The sequence below is a fragment of the Brachyhypopomus gauderio genome, unplaced genomic scaffold, assembly GCF_052324685.1.
Source record: "Brachyhypopomus gauderio isolate BG-103 unplaced genomic scaffold, BGAUD_0.2 sc77, whole genome shotgun sequence".
In the NCBI taxonomy this organism is placed as follows: Eukaryota; Metazoa; Chordata; class Actinopteri; order Gymnotiformes; family Hypopomidae; genus Brachyhypopomus; species Brachyhypopomus gauderio.
Genome location: NW_027506898.1, coordinates 286,162 through 308,636, shown reverse-complemented (window position 1 = coordinate 308,636; position 22,475 = coordinate 286,162). Strand labels below are relative to the sequence as shown.

Below are 22,475 nucleotides of genomic sequence, written 5' to 3'. Positions count from 1 at the left end.
CAAATGTTTCAGTTTCTTTGTTTACTTGCCTTTTCTTCTTCTTTTTCTAGACATTACATTTTGAGATTTCAGTCTGAATACAATCCTTTGTGTGCTTTGGACTGTGTGTTGAACTGAAGGTGTTGAAAGACATTTCATGGAAAGCTCCATCACTATAATGTCTGATTTCTTTACATTTGTTTTTCACACTGGTCAGGATTAGTGAATTAGACTCTCAGGAATCCATGCTTTAAAAAAAAAGTTTATTTGAAAGAGGGGTGTATCAAATCGGACAAAACCCAAGGTGGAGACTGCAAAGGAGACAATCCAGCCCCTAGTAGCAGGATGTAAAATCTTGGTAGGAATAGCGTACAGGGACACATGTTCAGGAACATATGCAAAGCATTTGAGCTGGACAGCCCTAAAGCAAAATGGGAGGAGCCTCAGTGTATTGTATACAACAACAAACATACTGACAGATACTAACAGAGACACAAGCAGTGGGGAATCTTCCAGGCTTGATGATGACAGCACGCAAGAGGCAGAACACAGCTGAGGGAATAGAAACTGCAACATGATGGAAAAATGCATATAAGGGAAGAAGACGGTTTGAGAACTTTCAGAGATGTCAGGTCATTCGGTGCCCAAAATTATGCCCAAACACCTATGCCCAAAATTAAACCGGCCAGTTCTGCATGATGCAGCTGTGTTGTATCATGGATCTTTAAGCTCCTCAGATACACATATGGAGGTACAGCAGGACACTAGTAAGGGATAGTTTTTGCAAAGGATATGAATAATCTTTGGAATTTGTGTTCAATTTTAAGAGCAGAATGTGCCATCTAGTGGTTGACTCTAGCTGTTTTGGCTGAAACATAATTAGAATACTCAGTCAGTTATGACTGTGCAATTTCAACTGCATTCATGCATATAATTACTCATAAAAAAGAAGTATGCAATAAAATGTAATATATACAATCTTATACTTATTAAAACATAGATAATCATATACAACTGATTTCAAATGTGTGTGCACCAACATAGGATGCGTGCACATTGATTTTGTCATGTAGCATAGCATATATTCACTAAGAAGCCACCAACAACAAACGAACTAACAGTACCTCGTACAGTGAATCGTTCATCTTCACGCCGGCGTGCATTACTTCTTGTAACCGCAAGAGGGTAATTGTGTGCTTTCGTTGCCTCCAGCCCTTTAAGCACGGGGCCGTCCTCTTCCGGGTGTATTTGAAACGACTTTATTGAACTGAATTGGTAGGACTGAAGGGGTGCCGAATTATATCTTTACTTGATCAATTTCAGCAAACCATCCTTTAAATGACAACGATCACAAGACAGTAAAGCGAAGAGCAGTATCGTTAGGCACCGGTTGCAGGTAAGACATCGCGCGTTACGGAAACCATCTGTTGCATGGCCGTTTAGGACGGCAGTTACAATGGCTTTAGCGTGAAGCCACGGCTCACTTCGGTTTGGGCACTATTGTGTGACAAAAATGTTTGGGAAACTTTCCTTGACAGGCCAATTTTATATGGTTTTAGGCTTTCACCAAGAATGAAATTCTAGCTATGTCTAACAACTAATGGTTCAATGGTCATGAAAGTTTAGAGCAGGCATATTTCTACTTTGGTATGAAGTAAAAATGATCAAGTGGTGTACAGACGTAGATAGTGTAACTCCTGGCTGCTGACAGCCAGCGAGCTGTTTCCGTATAGAAAGTAGAGAACTTAATCGGTAGGCACTGTTTTGCGGTCGCAACTTGGTAATTCCTGCGTGGTTAACTATAATGTAGCAACAAGTTATTCAGAATAACGGAAGGTATATTTGCTTCGTTTAGTGACGTTTGGCTGGGGAAGAAGGAGTTCACCGTTTCCCCTTGGACACTTGAATATCGTTTACGTGTCCATGACATTTAACCCAGCGCTTCCTTATTCTTAAAGGAGACGTCTGCATTCTTGTCAACATTATCAAATCCTCTCCCTTTACTACGTGTTTCAGTTATTCAAGAGCTGTTTGATAGTTTATGGATACTTTCTACTAATCGCTACAGTGTCTTATATTACTTTTTCATAATCTCGCAGTTCCTTTGACTTGACCTCACAGCTCCTTTCACAGTCTAAGTGGGCCAAAATGCAGATCTCAGGCCTATCTTTTTACAACCCCCGTTCTTGTAAATAGGACATGCTGTTTATATTTCAACTAGCAATGTAACGGTACGATATGATGATTTTATTTAAGAGTTCATAGATCAGCTCTATAGGTGTTGAACTAAGAGCGTAAATATTTTTATTTTAAAATGTGAAACATGTCTTTATTTTCTTTTCATTTATTCCGGTAGTTTTTAAAAAGCGAATTACTTATTTATTTTGCGCCTGTTGTCTTTTAACTAAATACTGTACTCTTCACAAAAACTGACGCGTCATATAATGAGGCATTCTTCAGCGACAAGTAAAGTGATTCATGGCTTTGTAACTGGAGCATATTTTACTTTCATCACAGCTCACTGTACAAATCAGCTGAGCTTTTCTGCTGTTCTAAATTTTACATTACCTATATGTTCTATGCCATGAGCTACTCTGAATTTCAACCTTTGAACAGTCATCAGTTCTTGGTATAGTAGGTGTGATCATTTGCACTTTCAATTTAATGTTTGTTCTTATCATGCAGATAATGGGTCCATCATTAAGACGTCACCTCATGTTTCTGAGTATAGCATACATTAATGTCATACTGAAGACTTCTGTATATGCCTAATAATATGTAGGTGCCTGCTCTATGCAGCTATGCTATTCGTCAATATTATGATGTTTTAATCAGAATTAGATGCAATAGTTAGAAATAGTTAAAAGTAGTTTTATAGAATTTACTTACATGCCATGTAATGCACAAAGTAGGTAGTGTATGTGACTTTGTGTTAAACACTGCCTCTGGGTTGGGTGATTTCATAACACTCCTGAAAAGACTTGCCTTCCTCTCCCATTGCACAGAAAAATCCATTGGGTTTGCCAAGCTATTCATCCCAAATCTGTGGAGAAGACTCTGAAATTGCCATATTACCCTAGGCTGTAGCAGCAGCTCCAGCTGTAATCAGAGAGACAACTCAACTGGTCCCAGGTCAGCGAAACAGCTTCAGGAACAAGTTCATCCTGTCTACGTTTGCTTGCTGGCATGTCAGTAGCTAGTTTAAAGTCACAGCAGGATGGTACAGAGGAGAGCCAATCAGATCCCAAGGAGAGGGTTGCAGAAAATACCAACGAGTCTCTAGGCCAATTGGAAGATGCCCCAGCAGGTCTCACCAATGACACATACTTGACAGAGATTGATATAAGCGACTGCGGTGAACCTAGAAACCCTGACCATTGTCTAGAGGACGAGGAAGAAGATGAGAACGTCAATGATGGCCATGATGATGATGATCAAAATGGAGTTTATAGGAACACAGAGGATAAGACTAATTCGAGAACATCTAGCTGTGAAAAGGATGCCCAGACCGACGTGAAGGTGATGTGAACAGCCGCCGTGGCTTATGGTCGGGTTCCTGTCTGCAGTCTCTGCTCTGTTTCCTCCATGCTGCTATGATTTCAGGCAGGAGACAGTCACCCATATCCACAATTTTGCCAAACGCTTATGCATCTGATCTGTAACACTGCCTGAACTACTAGCAGCATTTGCTGTAGCAAAGCTCTCAATCAATTTGGGCCTGTCCTAGGGCCATTCAGCTAAATGATTGATGAAAACGTATGCTAATGTTGACCTGTGCCATTAATTAACTGTGAAAGGGTGCAAATATTGGACTTTAATTATTAGTGCATATGCTGCATCAGAGTTCAGCTAAACAGTGCTTCTCATCAAGGGAGTCTTGTGAGTACATTCACCAATCCTTACGTACATTATCCTAGAGGTATTCAAATCTGAACCTGGTCCTGGATTTTGTAATCCCTTGTAATTAAAAGATTTATTTATATATATATATATATATAAGATTCATATAGCTGGTTGGCCACTTTATCACATCTGACTCCCGGATAAAGGAAGGGTGGGAAATCTCTGCGACGTCGACCTTGAGGACTGTGATTTGAATATCTCTGCTTTATACCAAGATCATTGCTGGGAATTATTGGACAAATTACAGGTGTTTGCATTCATAGAATTGTCTAAAAGTGCTTTTGTTATAGTTTGCACACTTATTGGACTCTTGCTTTTTGCATCTTTTTGATTTGTATTTATTTATTTTGGAAACATATCTCTGCTTCTTATGGGTATTTCTGGACTTGCTTCTGGTTTGGGCTCGGGTGATATTACAGTATGATGTGACCATTATTAACTTGTAGTTCTGTGTTCTTTCTCTGCGGTCTTTGTAGTCACTAAATAATTAAGCCAATTTGTGAAATTGTATTATGCCTCTCTAAACCTACATTTTCATTCAAGTTTCATATTCAGTGACCTGAGAATGTCTAAGGATTGTGTGTATGTGTGTGCGCACAAATATTTGTGTATATGGACGTGTCTGACTGCCTCACTTATCTTCATCATTATGCAAACCTCATAGCACAGTCGTTGTGTTCACTGCTGCCTCTCCTGTGACATTAGCTGCCACAGTCACACGTGCACTCTCATGAGGAGAGCACTCTCACCCTTCACTCTGTGGACTACAGGGCACTCGTGATGGCAGAGTGCTTTGTAAACACTCTCTTTGGCCCAACGGCTATGGTTCTTCACAGCTTAAAAATACCCTTAAGACCAGGTTCACTAAAGGCAGTAGCTCTTGACAAGTTTGGTAACACTCAGGCTCTCTGTAAAGGCACAAAGCTACGCCATCAGTCTGCGACGTGTTTGCGTGGCAGAAATGATGGTTGCTATTGTCTGGTGCAGAGCAGCGCAATAAAAAAAAGAGGTGGGGTTAGACTGAATACTTGACCAACAGGTGTGGTTAGGTGTGCTGCCCCAATATCCAATCAGATTCCTGGTGTTACTTTTAAAAGTGTAGAATGAGCCGGCAACAAAGTGCAGTGACGATCCCAACGTGGCACAGAGCATGGAGGAATTACCATGACACAAACATTCACTGATGAGGAAACAGACATACGTCATGTCAAAATATATGGCCTTTGATTAGATTAATTCTTATTATTAGTTGTGATGAGAATTAAATGAATATTTATGTAATTGTAATATGACTAATAATTTAAATAGAATTGTTTTTCCTGTCAATCCAAAGTGTTGTATTTATTTATTTGGGACAAAATCCCATTGTGAGACATGTTTATATGCCTGTTTGAAATTAGGGAAATCCTGTGTTGCCCTTGTGTTTGCGCTTAGAGCAGGTTTGTGAAGGCGGTGACCAGCAATGCTTTTGACAAAGGGCTTGTCTAGTCTCTGCTTGTGTTACAGGTTTTGCACAAGCGAAGGTGTTTTGCAAGAGTTAATGGCCTTAAATCAGGGCATCCATGATGGCAAAGAGAAAAGGTGCTTTGCTTTTGTAATTGGACTACTTTGTTGGCTCACATGCCCATTTGTGAAGAAGTGTCAGACTGAAGAAGTTGCTTTAGAATGAAAAGTTCTGTTGGTATTGGAGCATCATTACCAAACTCATTTATCCTTCACTAATTACAAAAACACACAAGATGGTTGTATGGACAAGTGTGTCCACGTCTGCTCACTGCATTTGGCTTTTTGGCCTGTCTGTGCCATAAGAATTCAACAAGACCCGCCTTTGGGTTCCAAAGTCTGGAGTTCCAAGTGTATAAGCATATTTGTCAAATGAGGAACGTCAGTATAGCTCATCAGATCTGCTGCTGATCACTCTGAAATGGGTGGGCATGAGAAACTGCAGTTGTAATGTTCAATCCATTAGAAGGTTTAGAGAGGCTATGCCTCCTGCCACAAAAGATTCATGCAACTTGATATGGCACACTACGTTCTGCTTTCTCCTTCCAGACGCCCACACAGGTAGACGGACAGGGGCATCTTCAAATCTGGGTGCCTGTTAAATTAACACAAACTTCAAAGTTGTGCTCGCTAAGTGTTAGATTGAATTTCTTTTTCTAATCATGTCAATGTTTTAACATTTTGGATTATAAAATCTGAGTATAATGGATTTGGTTAAAGACTAGAGAATTATAGTGCATGACCCTTATGCTTTCCAACTTATCGGTGCAGTTGGAGTGTAGCTACTTCCCTAACTCAAGGCAGGCAACCCTGTTGGTTTTAGGCAAGGTTTAAGGAAGTACTTATAGCAGGAACACTTGGTTTATGTGGATGGATTTTGCATGGCATTAGAGAGAGCATTTGATTACGTGCCTACTTTTCATGCGATGTCCATTTACACCATTAAATTATTTCATTTCCTTCAGTGTGTAGTCTTTATCAACACTGCCACCTTGTTACAATTTCACAAACACCATGTTGGAGCTCATTATCAAAGGCTCTGTCTATCACAGCCTCTTTCCTGTTTGACTACTGCTGTCTGTGAAGCATCGAGCTACTAACCTCAGCTTCAGAAGGGATCTGGCCAGCATTACCTTTTCTTTTTTTTGTTGCGCCATTCAACACTGTTGAATCTAAGGTATGTGTTGGTCCTGCAAATAATGTCCCTCCTATTTGATCTCATTATTTATGCTATTCTTGAAGGTGAAGCATTCAGGACAAAGGCATATCTTGTGTTGGTGTATCTTGTCAGTAACAACAGGTGACCTTTTTTAAACACCACTTTTGGTACATTTGTAAACTATACAGATTTTTTAAAACACCTTCATCCTTTATAGCAGTTACAGTATGTCAGTTAGAATAAAAAATTAAATTTTAATCTCATAGTCAAACAACATGAATGTAGTTGTAGTACAAAAGTGGCCTCTCTTTCGTCATAAATAATGAATTGTGTGGTTGCAACCCCCACAGCACACCGTCTGCTGGGCAGTAGCATGAATACTAGCTGCTGTCTGTGGAGCTCATATTCTTGAGGCAGCCTGTACAACAATATGCATATTGGCTTCCACGTCCCACCTCTATTACTTAGAAGACTATGTTACATATTACACTGACTTCCATTCAAGGCCTCTCCAGTCAGAACTTGATAACCCTGATGTAGACTGATCTATAGCCTAGATGTACCACAAATATCTTGTCATATAAAAATGGCCTCTCTTTCATTAGCATTTGTGACCAGTTATTTATGCTCAATTGGCAAGGCAACTTGTAATCATATCTATACAATTCTCCAAATAAGTACTGCAAACTAAATGACAATAAACTAAATGAAAATAGGTATTTCCCGATATGTCACACTGTCTTGATGTGATACAGTAGAGGATCTCATGATTAGTAGGAGGAAATGCTCTTTGTATAAAGGAGCAACACACAGGCGTTTGACCACAGGTTCGTTGTATTAACAGAAGAAAAGGCTATCCAGTGGAAACCACAGATAAATTACACAAGTCCCTGAGGATGCATGCATTGAAAAATATAATGGATGTAGTAAAAGTGAGTGTTTGGGTTTTTAGCCCAAACCTATGGGACAGATAATTGTTTAACCTGACTTAATCTAAATTATGTTAGTATCAGTACAAAAATTTGATTGTGTTCATAACACTGAAATATCCTAAAATAGCTTCACATCTGTTAAATGTTATTCTCTTTTAATTAAACTCTACATGAAATTAGCTAGCAAGCTAGCTGCAGCTAACATTAGCTAACTTCACATATGATAAAGTAGTCACTTCACCAGATCACTGCTACTGGTCTAGAAAAATGTTCTTGTGTCCATAGGTAGCTAATACGCTAATACACACAAGACAACAACCCCATGACAATGCTAGAGCAGATGCTGAGGGGATGATTTGCTGTCCAGTCAGAGACTGATGGTAAACGACACAAAGTTGAATCATTAGAAAACAAACAAAAACATAAAAAAATTTATAAAATCTTCTAGGTTTCAGTCCCAGAAGCCATAGCCTACCCTCACTCCACCTATGGATAAGGAGAGCACGCTAATGAATGTGACCTCTCTGGGCATGTCTCAGATGGCCATTTGTCAAAGACGTACATCTAGGGTAAAAGTTCGACTTCTGAGTTACATCCAGGCAGGGTTCAAGCTGACTGAGTTAATAGGTGCAGTCCTGATGCACATAAATCCAGTGAACACTGCTGTCTTGAATTTCTAATGCATACTGCATCCAGAAGAATGAAAATGATTTGTGTTGATGGGCATCATTCAGCGTTCAGCTTTTGTACATTTTGTACACTCACCATACACTCTATTATTGGGGGAATCTATTTGTTATTGTTGGTGTCCTGTAAGAGACAACAGCTCGTTTATTTATTTATTTTGGTCTGCCAACAGTCCCGTCTTTGGGGGCTTTTAAGACTTAATTTATGATTATGTATTGTTCAAGAGGGAAAAGACAAACTTGAGTAAACGAATAGCAACATAGCAACAAAAATAAGAAGAAAGGAAGTGGGGGGGGAAAAGAGGAACAATAATAATACTGATAAAATAATGGATGTGTTTTTTGTGGTCGCATATAGGCTGGTGTGGAATTGGGTTTGATTTCAGTACCTATATTTTAGTGGTGTTCATTTGATAACTGTAGACAATTAACAGCCGGGTCCAGATTGAGTTTCATTTTTCCAGTAATAGTAATAACGTCTTTTTGATTTCCACTTCATGAGTAGAGCAGAGTTGTTTTTGTTTGTTTGTTTTGTTGGTTTTTGTTTAATCCTGTTGATTGACGGAACAGGCTGAACTAAATTTTTTTTTTTATTATGTGTGCAGTGCCACATGGCATGGATAAAATTATGTTCTGTACACAGTGTGGGCACATTTAAGAGCTGATGAATCCAATTAAAACATCTTTAGTCTAGTATAGTGTATTCTATGCATAATTTTATTTCCCTCTTTTTGACATCAGCGATAAGCTGCTGACCACACAGTCATTGTTGCTTGGACATTTTAGGATAGCGGACAATACTCAACCCATTGGCCACATAATACTGATCTGCCTTGTACACTCATACCAGTGTAACACCCACTACCATGTCAATACTGTGTTATTACCATGCCAATAGCAGGTCAGTGATACTTTCAATAATGGGCCTCCACCTACATAACGTGGTGATGTGTAGTCCAAAACTCAGTGATGAACTGAAATGATGTGTGTCTAATGGTCAGTGCATATAATCTTAAAGGTAATGTTTTAAAAACTTTTTTTTGTGCTCACTGACTACTTGCTTCTAGGTTGTCATATTTCACCTGGCTTGTCAAATTTCATCATTTGTTGAGAGAACAGATAATGTTGGTTGTGTTAAAAACAAGGGAATAAGCTTTGGCCAAGCTGGTAAGGGCAGTGCAGTTCAAGAGTACTTCCTTTCAGTATAACCTAGAGATTAACCAGAAGTATGAAGATGTAAGTGAACGTGTTAATAAAGTTTCGCACTGTGTTCAGCCTTGGAGAAGATCCCAGATCTCATGAGCATGTGTCTTTTTGGCCTGCCATTGCCAGTGGGTGATGCACAAAGCAGGAGTTCTCATTAAGCCAGTTAACTTATGCTCATTGTGTAGATTGGATAAAAAGATGGGCCTCAATTGCCCTTCTAATGGACATCTTGGTTGTTTGGATAAGTGGCAAATCCTCCTTTGTGAAATACTTTCCTAATCAGCGAGTGTTCAGAATGACCTCAGAGAGGCAGAGGACTTTTTGGCTCTCCTTTTTCAAACTGCCTTCTCCTTTTTTGCTGGTCGTATTTCCATGGAAACAAGTTGCCGCTTGTGTTGTTTCCATGGTTGGAGTCTGTGGTTTATTTTTAACTTCTCAAGAAAGTAGGAGGCCATTAGGTTTTGTAGTACCTGTAGTTGTTCTTTGTTGATGGTAATCTTTTGGATATTAGCCTGATCATCATTGGCAAAAGAAAGGGTCTGTGAATGAGTGTGTGTCTTTGCATTTGTGTTCCATCATGTTCCATCAAGTTTGTAAATATCTGCTGAAACAGCAGTGAAATGAAATTCAAATTGCTCTTATTTTTTGGCTTACTGAAGAGTTTGCTTCAGTTCAGTGGAAGTGACAGACTTGCCCTGAGCACCTTAACACCATATTTATGTAAGATACTTTAAGGTGTGCCACTAGGTAAATTTACTTGAATGGAAAGCCGTGACCTTCAACCGTGTGTGTGTGTGTGTGTGTGTGCGTGTGTGTGTGTGTGTGCGTGTGTGTGTGCGTGTGCGTGTGCGTGTGTGTGTGTAGGTGGCCATGGCAGACGAGGCCCATAGAAGCCCAGCTGCTGAGCTCTCAATCACCAGCAATGGAGATGCTGACATGAGTCAAGAAGAAGTGTTTCAGCAGGTAAGAGAACACCACTGCCGAGTGGCCTTTACTACATCCTGTGTTCACAACATGAAATTGCCTTGTATCTAGACCACACTCACCATGCAATATAACACCAAAGTTATTTGAGAAATGACATGGACACTAGATCTATTTATCGAGTTGTGCAATGCCATAAATTCCTTTTATTTCACGGTTTACAATTTATTTTCGGTGAGTCAAATCGCTTGTGTATTATTCATTTGAATGGACTGCTTGTGAATAATATTATGTATAGCATAGTTGTGAACCGTTTTCTTCTTCTGGTTAGAACCACAGTTACTTATTCAGGTGCAAAATTGGAGGCCTGTGTTCAGGGTTACACACCCAGCTGAGCATCATAAAATTTGCATTGCTACTGCATTGTAAAGCTCAAATATTGTGTTCCTGCACAGCACGGTGAATATTTTACATGTAAGTCTTGTAGAGCTAGACCGCTGTTGATGTGATTACCGCATGTGATTAGCCATGTGACTAACCTCATCAAAGCTAGTATTAACACTCCACCTACAGGCACATAGACAGACTACTGTAGTAGTGCTGTTGGAGCACATTCACCCTACGGTTTTCTCCGTAATGCATTTATACATGATCTTTTTTTTTTGTTTCTTTGTTTAATACTTGGATTTTGTAACTTGCTTTCGATGAGAACTGTCACTGAAACATTGTGTGAAATGTGAAGATCAGCAGTGGCTTCAGTTAGCGACATGGCTCTGCTGAGATCGAGTGCTGGCAGTCAGATTTGCAGCACAGGACGGCCACAGCTTCTGTGATAACTGGGTTCTATTTTAAGGGTCCTTATCTATAAAACTTGGAGCCTGCTAGAGCTGTTGACTGCCCACTGACCGGCCTTCTGCCTTTCATCCACTGTGCCAGCAGTCTGATCAGGGAACAGTTCTGCAGGTTAAAAAGCACAAAGGCCTCTTCACACTGTTCACAGATTGGCCATAGGCTACAAGGCATGGTTAGAGCAAATTCAGAAACTCTGTAGGAATGATCTTGCGGTTTTTCCTCATGTAGTTAAACAAGGGGCTCATGCCAGTGGCATTTTGGCTTTGGTTTGCTCATTCACTCTTGGGGGAAGGAAACAGATATATTCAAGATCTTAACAGTAACTGGATCAATATGGCCTAAGGCCACAGGACAATGAGGTCAGAGAAGACATGAGTGAATATTTTATTATTCCACATTTACATGTTGACAGACGATTGGAGGGATTTATGATGCTATTTTATTATACAATAAAATTATGTCATTGCTAGAACTCATGACAAAACTGTTCAGGTTGTTGGCCTAGGTGCAGTATTGCCCTCTTGGGTAATGTAGGGCCCATTTAGGGAGCTGCGCACATTCAATGTTTTGTACAAATGAGCAATGCTCTTGATCATGAGATCATACTTTAAAGCTTAAATTGGTTTCACATTGCCTTATACCACTGAGTACTGTTTAGAGATTATTTTCTAAATGTTGTCAAAAAAGTGAATCTTGAAACTTTAGATATTGTAAATATAAATTATGTAAATTTATGTAAATCTAGTATGATCAGTAAAAATGTGAGTCATACCTTTTAATTGTTTTCCTTTGTTTAAAATGCTATATTTTAATTTTATTGTGAAGGACTTGTCCCATGCTGCCTCCTCTGGACCAATCACGTCACACACCCACAGTGCACCAGACAGCTATGGAATAACTGAGGGTGTGGTTGCAGTGGGACCATACACAGGTATACAGTCCCCTTCATTTATTGTTTTCAGGTCATGCTTTACATAATAACACAAACGGTACCAAATGTGATTTTGATTCATTTTTATTTATTTAATTTTTCTATGCCTTTTCTCTGCTGTTTATTTTCTTAATTGGTTGTCCAGCAAATTAAGATGCTTATTTATGTTTCTTTATGACATCGGGGGAAAAAAAATCTAGTTGGCTGGCTGATGTGCTTCCTCCATTTACAAACGGCTTCAGTATCCTCTTATTCCAGAACCCTATTCAGTATGAATCCAAAAGCACTTCATTCATATGGCTACACTTCGTGTGCCCCTACAGGCAAGCTACAGGACTATGGGGGCATTTGAATTTGAAAAGCAAGATGTTCTCGTGCCTGTAATGAGCTGCGTGTGATCTTTATTCATTCGCTGTCCCCTTTCATTAGCGTCCCCCTTGTGCTGGGCGTGTGAATAAATTAGTTAGCCTGGACCCTGGCCACCGTTCCAGTCTTGCTCATAATGGCTAGCACCCACTTTCGCGACTTGCTGTTCCTGCTACATATTGATTAACAGAAATCATGAAACTCATGTTCTTCTTATAACATTTTTGTTAATATTGATAATTATGTTTAATTTAATTTATTCATTCAGGTAATTGAAGTGTTTTCAACTATTCATACCTTTCTTACGGATAAGGAGCCTTTTGTATCTACATACCATTTTGGGGCAGATACCTATAGATTATTTTAAAATGTCTTTTCTGGGATGAGGTTACAAGTTGCGAAACCAGAGTTGCTTGGAGAACTCCAGCTTTGCAGGGGCAGTCTGCCCAGAAAGCTTTTTTTTTTTTTTTTTTTTACAGCTGTTTGTTTTCCATCACTGATGTGATGACAGGAAGTGTTTTGAACTGTTTTCCATGTTAGCAAGCACTTCCAGGCTTTCATTTACCAACCTTTTCCAAACACATCAGCAGTCTAGTCTGAAAATGCATCCAACTTGCATTATCTAATTTCAGAACTAGGCAAACCAGCATTTACACTCTTGGAAAACATGTGGCTAATCAGTCCTGTCCTCACCTGCCTTACCAGTGACTGACAATCAACACAAAACGTGAAGATGATTTTCAGTGCAAGCTAAGCCCCGCCCACCCCACCCGCTTAATGATGCCGCCCATTTACAGGGACGAAGAGCCAGCCCACTTCGCCAACAGTAGTGCCCAACCCCATGGTGGCTAGCCGGCTGGCTCGTGCGGCCAGTGACAGTCAGGTGGAGAAGGAGAAAGGTACGGCGGCCTGCCCGCTGACACTCCTCTCCCGACACGCCCGCTGACACGCCTCTCCCGACACGCCCGCTGACACGCCCACTGACGCACCTCTTCAGACACGCCTGCCGACACGCCCGCTGACACGCCTCTCCCGACACGCCCGCTGACACGCCTCTCCCGACACGCCCGCTGACACGCCCACTGACGCACCTCTTCAGACACGCCTCTCCCGACACGCCCGCTGACACGCCTCTCCCGACACGCCCGCTGACACGCCTCTCCCGACACGCCCGCTGACACGCCTCTCCCGACACGCACGCTGACACGCCCACTGACGCACCTCTTCAGACACGCCTGCCGACACGCGTCTCCTGTACTAACCTACCGTCCCTCTGCTTCCATCTCTCCTGTCTGTTCAGCCAACCACCCGCCAGAGCGTTGTTAAAACCACTATTGTCAGAGCTGCATGGGACAGAGGCACTCTTACAAACAAAACAAAAAAACCCACAAAAGCTGCGTTCCTACATAGACTATATTGAGTCCTTGTGGACCTTAATTGACTTGGCATGCATGAAGCATTTCTTGTGAATTCACTCAAGATTTTGGCAGACATTACACATTGCAATACTGATTTTGGGTCATTGTTTTGTGGGCCAGTTCTGATTTCATGGCCGAGATTGGACTTGAGTTCTGCGCTTGTAACCCAAAAGATCAAACTGTTTTTCGGCACCATTCTCTACCCTCCTCTTCCAATCTTGAACTGCTTTCTTTCCTGTGAATCTGAAGTCAGCTCCTTCTCAGTTTCTTGACATAGCTGACCAGATTCCCACGGCTTATATAACCAACGCGATTGTTAGCATTTTAGGTTTCTTTTTTTCTTCTCTCTGCAGGTGAGCATTAATACTTCACCCTGCTTTGGTTGGCTGCTGCTGGGTCTCCTCTCTTTGTGTTTCCTGAAGTGCATTTTGCTGGAAACATTAGTCAATTTATTTCTTGGAACTCATCTTCTTTGCTACAGGATTCACTGTATTTCCCAGTACCTAATAGCCAATGCCAAAATGCTTTTCTAAACAGCATTATTTAAAAATTGCATTAACACTATTAAACAAATAAAACAATTACATTATTTACATCATAGCTTTTAGGTATGGCTTTGGGTAATTTGGAACAAATCTGCAGAAATATATGGGTATGGGAGATTATTTGGAATCACATAATTAGTCCCATGACACTTTGTATCACATTCCTGTGCATTTGTCTCGCACTCCTAATGCAGTCCCATAGAGAAACAATGGCCTGAGCTGATCTGAGAACAGGGCAGGGTTCAAGAGGACACTGACTCTTTCAGGCATTTCCCTACTAAAGCAACCATATCAAATAAATGTTCTATCCATTGTGGCAGAGTATAAATATCCTAGAACAACTGACCTAGATTTACTAAACTGGAGGTGTGTCCATCTTTGGAGATCCACTGTCCCATGTAGGTGAGCTCTTTCCATGGGATGCTACACCCAGAGCAGCTAATCAAGGTCTCCGTAGTCAGTCATGCGTGTTGTATTAAGCCGGTAGAGTGCCAGGAGGGAGATCGGACGTTCTTTGTTTAAGTGATTTTGTCTTGTTCTGCTGAACACATTGTATCTCAGCAGGGCTGCAAAGGTGTGCCAGACTTGCATGGGAATGATGTCATTCGATTATTTCATCGCAAGGGCCTAAATGTGCTCACAGGCAGCTGCAATAAAGCCAGTTTTATCAGGTGTCTTTGCGGAACTCTCCAAGGTTATTGTGAGGCCCTGGATATAAAAGTTCATAGAGGAACTGCTGTAAGTTTGTATGTTTGCGTGAGTGTAAACTCAATTTGTCTATAATTGACTTATTTTGATCAGGCAGCATGAGAGGGCAGACACAGACTGGGGCAGTGGTCCTGGCAGATGACATGAAGAGTCCCGCTCTGGAGAAACTGGAGCTAGTCAGGAAGTGGAGCATCAACACATACAAAGTGAGTGACAACTGCTGCTGCAGTTACCATGGTAACAGATGGCCTAGGATCCAAACAAATAAATGTTTTGCCCCCTTAGACACATACATACACACTTTGGGGAAATATTTGTAAGGGTTTAAAGCTAGAGATTTATGGATTTAAGCTTCACAGGAATTTTGGGAAAAGGTGTGGGGAATCTGAAGTGGTTTGTTGAGAGCCTTAACTTGTCATAGGTTTGGTGAATGTAAAAAAAGTGTAAGAGGGAGAGAGAGGGAGAGAGAGGGAGAGAGGGAGAGAGAGGGAGAGAGAGGGAGAGAGAGGGAGAGAGAGGGAGAGAGAGAGAGAGAGAGAGAGAGAGAGAGAGAGAGAGAGAGAGAGAGAGGGAGAGAGAGGGAGAGGGAGGGAGAGGGAGAGAGAGGGAGGGAGAGGGAGAGAGAGGGAGAGAGAGGGAGAGAGAGGGAGAGAGAGAGAGAGAGAGAGAGAGAGAGAGAGAGAGAGAGAGAGAGAGAGAGAGAGAGAGAGAGAGAGGCAGGACAGGAAGGAACTGGTGAAGCTGAACGCTTGACCTGCTCTGTGCCACAGCCTGCATTCTACTTATTCATTTATGAACCTCCCTCATGAATCCAATTAGGATCTGCATAGTTACTTTCCACTACCTTCAGGGCACACACACACACGGACACTCACACGGACAAATCTGAAAACAAGTGTCTGTACAAATGTCCTGGTTTTGTCACTTAAATCACAACAGTTAGCCAGGCTCAGTAATGAGCTCTCATTAGAGGTAATTTGTCATGCAAATGAGAAGCAGTTAATCTCGAACATGGCTGTTTGATTAATAAGCACTATAGTTACTTTGATTGGCCTATAATAACTGGCTGTTTCAGAATGCTGCATTATTGGGCTCTTATTTGCTTAAAATTGATTAGTTAGTACTGCATGAATATCTTTTATGATTTGATTACATAATTACTCTACTGTAGCGCGTTCACTGTTCACTGCAATATTTTTGAATCCCTTACATCAAAAGTAGATCTTGCATTGGTAGGCATCCTACCCAGAGCAACAGTTTTTCAGTTATGTTACAGAGGTAGGCAAGTGTAGTGTTGCCTAAGGACTCTTATCAGTAGAGCACAGAGAACTTGCCCAGACAGGGCCTGAACCTCTGTCTCCCACAGAGGAGGCAGTGTTGTTACCCACTACACAACCACTATAAAAGCAACCAACCCTGCAAGTATATATAATAAAGTTTTGTTATTGCAGTACAAAGTTTTGAATCACTGTATCTTAACTACTTCCATCATGCACGTAAATGGCACTTGCCTACAAACTGTTGAAGGATAGACTGCAAGTTACTTTTACAATACTGTGTCTGTTCTTTTGTGTTCATACTTCCCTCTGTCAGCTGCCGCAATTTGGTTTTACCAGCTTTGACTTGCTCAGGTATTCGTCAGCACTGACACATGGGCATTCAGAGATCCTGCCTGCGCTTCGTCTTTGTGCAATGTTTTTTTTTTTTTTTTTTTTTTTTTTTTGTCTGTGTGCGTTTTTGGGAGGTTTCCCCTGTGCGCCTTCACCGTGTGCACTACATTTCCCACAGTGCACCAAGCAGATACTGTCGGAGAAGCTGGGGCGCGGCTCACGCACCGTGGACCTGCAGCTGGAGGCGCAGATCGAGGTGCTGCGAGACAACAAGCGCAAGTACGAGCATGTGCTGAGGCTCGCGCAGATGCTGTCCAGCCAGCTGGCGCAGATGATGCAGACGCAGAGGCAGCTGGGAGATGCCTTCGCCGACCTCAGCCTCAAGTCGCCCGAGCTACACGTGAGTGCGCTCCTGCAGTCCGGCACTTATAAATGTAGTCATATTTTGAACCGCTGACAGTCCCTGTAAAAACCCTGCACCTGGGTTCAAATGGCCAAACTCGTATTGGAGGGCCTCAGTGGGTCCACCACAGTATTTCAAAATGTTACAAGGTATACTATAGTAGTAACACATGGCTGTGCATTTTCAAAATAAAAATAAATTGCAGTTATTTTTATCAAATTTTATTGTCTCGTAGTAATTACACGTCATTCAGGTATGTTAAGACACTGGTGTTTGACACACCTGCTGTAAGCAACCTTTACAGTTTTAAATAGCATAATCTTGAGCAATATGGTATTTCCTGTATAGGTGTATGGTTTGCTGTTTCTTGCTACAAGGCTTTTCAAACAATGAAGATTTTCCTGAAGGTTTAAGAATTGTATTTTCTGTACACAGAGAACATTTTTAATGGATCAATGGAAGAATCCATGGAAGAGTGAAATGTTTATATTTAGTTAAAAATGTAACTAAACCAAAGGTGTTCGAAAGATTCATCCTCTCAGTATTAGTTTACACTGCTAAGAGCATGGTGTTGGATTTCATTATCCTGATAATTGTTGCCCATCCATGGACCTAAGACCACACAATGCCATGAGGAATGGCATATTTGTCATGGTTGCTCCATGGTTCTCTTTTATTTTCCCTATGGGAGGCGGCAGTTCTGGCAACCGCCATTTTTATTTAAGCAGGGTTGGGGAGCATGTGCAGTGTGCAGTGCTGTAAAACAGCTGTAAATACTGAATGCTTCATGGTTGGTTTACCATGGAATTGTTTTCATGGAGAGAATCTTCAGTACATGTGTGGGAAGGGCTGAAGCTACTTACTAATGCTTTGTCTACATGTTGAAGCTACTGTGTATGCATGCACTGAAATCCAGCACAGGATTTCATTACCAGCAATGAATTTCAATACATTTTCAATTTTCAATTGCAATACATTTGTGCCTGCTCACAGTGTCAGAATGCTGGATTAGCAATTCTGTCTACTGCCCTGTGTAGACACAGATCTACAGAGCATACCCCTCTCTCTACCACAGATATACCCCTCCCTTTATCTCCCCACTTCACAGACATGCACGTCTCCACTTTTAGCACCCACTTCTGTCCATTCTTAAAGTTTTAATAACTTACAGTAATTACATTTATTTTAATAATTAAGTTTAATTATTAAACCTCCTGCATTTTGGTCCAGTGCCAAAGAAATACCAAAGAATTAGGCATTAGAATGTCACCACTGCCCTTGGTCCTGCGAAACAAATGTACTAACTGAAGCAGATCTACAACTGCCAGAATAGTTTTGAATCTGTAATAACGAGTGACTCTGTATCCAGGAGGAGTTTGGCTACAACGCCGAAACCCAGAAGCTCCTTTCCAAAAATGGCGAGACTCTTTTGGGCGCCATCCACTTCTTCATCGCCAGCGTGACCACGTTGGTGGACAAGACAATCGAGGACACCTTGATCAACATCAAACAGTACGAGGCAGCCAGGTACGTCTCGGAGATTTGGCCTTGGTTGTCTGTTTTCAAATTAAGCCCCGGGAGTGTACAGAATAGAGATGTAGGTAAACTTTCCTGTACCTGTCGCCATGGGATTGTTTTAATGTAATTAATGTGCATGCTGCAACAATCTAGGCTTCCCCAACTGCCTTAACAGACTACTGTGGTGAAGGAAGAAGTCAAAGCCATGTGTTCTGTGCTGCAGGGTCGAGTACGACGCATATCGCACGGATCTCGAGGAGCTGAATCTAGGCCCACGAGATGCCACCACGCTGCCCAAGATCGAGCAGTCCCAGATGCAGTTCCAGCTGCATCGTGAGAAATACGAGAAGATGCGCAAAGACGTCTCCATTAAACTCAAGTTCCTGGAGGAGAATAAGGTATTCCTTTAGATGACTTTACTGAGACCAAGCCTAGCAGGTGGGATACTGCTATAACAATTGTTTTATCAAAACATTTCTATAACATATTATTTGGCAATTCCACATTCACATTAATGTTGTGGTGGTTTGAGGAGAAATTTTGACTTTGTGACTAAGCACTACTGGTAGTGTGTCTGTAAACGCTATACACTAAATGGCTCCCCATCCTGCTTAGGTGAAGGTTCTTCATAATCAGCTGGTCCTCTTCCACAATGCCATTGCCGCATACTTTGCTGGCAACCAGCAGCACCTGGAGCAAACGCTCAAGCAGTTCCACATCAAGCTGAAAATGCCCGGAGCGGATGCCCCTTCCTGGCTGGAAGAGCACTGATCGGTGAACCCTCGAAGACAGGTGGTATGATCCAGAAACAAGAGAAGGCTAGAAGTGTACACAATCCTCAAATAAGAGATGTGTAAAAGTAAAAAAAAGGAAAGAAACAAGGAAACAAAGAAAATATGAGAGGGAGGAGCCTTTTCTTGCCCTGTCTCTCTTTTCACTTCAGGACACTAAACCTAAACCTTTCAGGTAAAGAAAGTTTAGTATGAGGGAGAGGGTTAGCCTAACAATTAAATATTTATCTTCTATCATTTTCCTCTTTGAACTCATGTTTGTTTGTTTTTTTATTGATTCTACTCTCCCTTTATCTGGGAGAAGGGATGTTTTTATACTTTTGAGGGGAGGAAGGAATGGTCTTGAGATCTTTTTTCTAAATCAGCAACTGTGCACTTTGTGGTATAAAACGTAGGACAAATCTAATGAAAAAGCACCACGAATATAATCCATTAATCCATGGGGTCCAAAGGACAAAAAGCCCTAATTTATTGCCCCATTATAAGATTTCTCAAGGCTGTTTCTTGCTCACCTCATTCTGCCTTCTATTACCTACTAGAATAGGTGAAAGTGTGGTAGTATTGGTATTACCCTCAACTTTTTGCCCTGAGTCCCAGGACAAGAGTGCTCAACAATCATACCACACAGAAATTAAGACTCTGGGGAACAAGCCACCTCCACCCACATCTCATTCCTCCACCCACATCTCCTTCCTCCATCTCTCCTCGTCCATCCCTTGAATGCAGTTGTGAAAGAACTCATCATCCAACCATGGAGAGAATAAAGGATCCACAATGTTCTCACTCTTCAGGACACAACCACCCACGCTCCAGTTTTAGGAGTCTGTGATACTGTCCTGACACTGATGGGTATGTGTTACAGTGAGACTTGCTGCCCTGCCTTTAAGAAACCATTGGTGCATTTGCATAGTGAGGAGGAAAAAACATCAAAACCAACAAGAAAAATGCTTGATGTTGAGCTTTAAAACAACTGTCCTTGTTTGACAGTAATGGTCAAAGTTACAATTTTGTAGTGCTTTTGGGTGAGAAGTTGTGGGCCTTATCTTTGTGACTTTAATGTGCCTTTCTCTCTGTCAGGCATGTGCAGTTAAATCATGTGTTGGGACAACACTGGATTTCACTGCCATGCTATGGACCAACACACAAAAATATAAGTATAGTACAATTTCACATATATATTCCAAAAAAAAAATGACCAACAATTTCTGTTCACTCTGTTCACTGTTTTTCTGGGGTTTATTTTATTTTATTTTTTTGGAGGGGGGTGTTTGTAAACACTCCTTGACATGACATTGCATTCCAGGCAGTTCCTCAACTAGGAGACTGTTATAGGAGACAGAAACCAAATTCAGTTGACATGGTCCACTGTGTTTGCACATATGCCTCTCCAGGGCTTCTCTTTTTTGCAAATAGTTATTTTATTGTGTGTTATTGTGTTCCTCTGATGTGCTGAACAATAGAAATCCTACTTCCAGCATAGCAGTGCATATGCACTGCACATTTCTAGTTGCAGCCCTGGAAAACAAAGTATTTTTTAAGATCTCAGTCGTTGTTGTACTCCACTACATAGCACATATGTGTTTTTATCAGATTGGCCTGTGCGTGATGTTCAGGCTGTTCTGTTATTTCAAAACTGAGGGACATTCATGTCTGAATCCTGTGGCTCCTGCTGTAGTTTGCCTACTTTTTCTGTTATAGTTTTTATGTAACCTTTGTTTTTGTGCAACTATTCAGATCTCTATTTGGAAGCACATTGGTACCTTTGTAGAGTACCATGAGAACTGTCAAAAATGTGGACACAGTCATATATATCTATATATTTGTAACTTCCTGTTTTAGTTTGGGTACAGATGATCTTGCCATGGGCATTTTTGAAGACCAGATGAAAAGATGCTAGTTGTCAGTCCCCGAGTGTGGTGGAAAGATATCTGAATGTTGTTCAAGAAATAGGAAAATAATTAAATGTTTTTCTTCGTAAATTTCTATGCAGATTGCGCTTTATTAAGACTATTGAAGTGTCTTGGTTTTTCATTCTTACATACAGCAAATCTAAATGAATTGATTACACCAAATCTCGTTCACCAAACTTCCTACAGAGGGCGGTGTTCCTCTACATGACAACATTAACGTCTAAATGCTTTTGCCTTCTAAATTATTCTAAACGTTGTTTTGTTTATTGTAGCTGGAATCATTTTACTTGTGTGAAGAGAAATGTGAATATATGCGGTTTAACAATCTGAATAACGCCGGGTCTTCACGTTTGTTCTCTTCCCAAAACAATATATTATTCAGAATTTAAGCACTTTACACTCAAATATGCACTCCACTCAAATTGTTCAACTTTACTCTCAACTAGTAATACACACTACCGCCAATCTCTATGCCCCTATTTATCATTCTCTATATCATCTATCCATCTGTACCGTGTAGCTATATATGTGTCAAATAAACTTTGATTTGAGTTAATTTGATTTGAGAATGTAATGTTGGCGTATTAATACATATATTACATTAATTAGCTAACCATAACTTATTTCTACTTGAATCAGCATATATTTGCTCTTACTTCAACCGCACATGAGAGGGAGAGGGACACGTGAGCAGATTTGGTTATTTAAAGAGGAATCGGGGCAATCTTTCTGTTCCAGTATAATAAAATACATAAACAGTCATTTTGTAATTCTAGGACATTTTCCTTTACGCGTACATACAAGCCGTTAGCAAATCATTCACTTTATTGTTGGCTAATTACATTACATCCATCATCCATTCACCTTCCCATTTGGTTTTACAGCGTTGGAAGGAAAGGTTATTTAATCGTGTCGCATTTGATTTGATGTAGGATTAGACTTGTAAATGCATTATGAAACTCGAAGACACCTGCTCCAACAACATAGCCCCACTTAACAGATGTAACCGCACCGCAAGATTTTATACAACCAAAATGTCTTGAGCTTTTTCTCAGTGCACATGTGTTACGAATGGGCGGCGACGGCGACCTCACCTGGGCCAATAACTTTGCAGAGGGCGCATGCGCTGGT

The 22,475-nt window shown here is 41.0% G+C and overlaps 1 protein-coding gene across 4 annotated transcripts; it reads left to right on the top strand.

The window, feature by feature from the left end:
• Nucleotides 1-1,188: 1,188 nt before the first annotated feature.
• On the top strand, nt 1,189-21,900 carry arfip1 (ADP-ribosylation factor interacting protein 1 (arfaptin 1)). 4 transcript variants are annotated; one of them, XM_076990677.1, is made up of 10 exons: nt 1,189-1,375; nt 2,985-3,498; nt 10,233-10,331; nt 11,970-12,075; nt 13,239-13,340; nt 15,206-15,318; nt 16,901-17,122; nt 18,495-18,652; nt 18,867-19,041; nt 19,259-21,900. In XM_076990677.1, the coding sequence occupies exons 2-10, from the start codon at nt 3,166-3,168 to the stop codon at nt 19,412-19,414; spliced, it is 1,464 nt and encodes a 487-aa protein (XP_076846792.1). In that variant the 5' UTR covers nt 1,189-1,375; nt 2,985-3,165; the 3' UTR covers nt 19,415-21,900. The 4 variants fall into 4 exon arrangements, with proteins under 4 accessions (XP_076846792.1, XP_076846793.1, XP_076846794.1 ...); XM_076990679.1 differs by having other exon boundaries at nt 1,191-1,375; nt 2,985-3,111; XM_076990678.1 differs by lacking the exon at nt 13,239-13,340 and having other exon boundaries at nt 1,190-1,375.
• Nucleotides 21,901-22,475: the final 575 nt, after the last annotated feature.

What these genes read in the sequence shown, in the direction of transcription:
- arfip1 (XM_076990677.1), top strand. Translation starts at nt 3,166, where the DNA reads ATGTCAGTAGCTAGTTTAAAGTCACAGCAGGATGGTACAGAGGAGAGC. An exon ending in AAGAAGAAGTGTTTCAGCAG is followed by an intron (nt 10,332 to 11,969) that starts GTAAGAGAACAC and finishes TTTATTGTGAAG; the next exon opens with GACTTGTCCCATGCTGCCTC. An exon ending in GGAGCATCAACACATACAAA is followed by an intron (nt 15,319 to 16,900) that starts GTGAGTGACAAC and finishes CATTTCCCACAG; the next exon opens with TGCACCAAGCAGATACTGTC.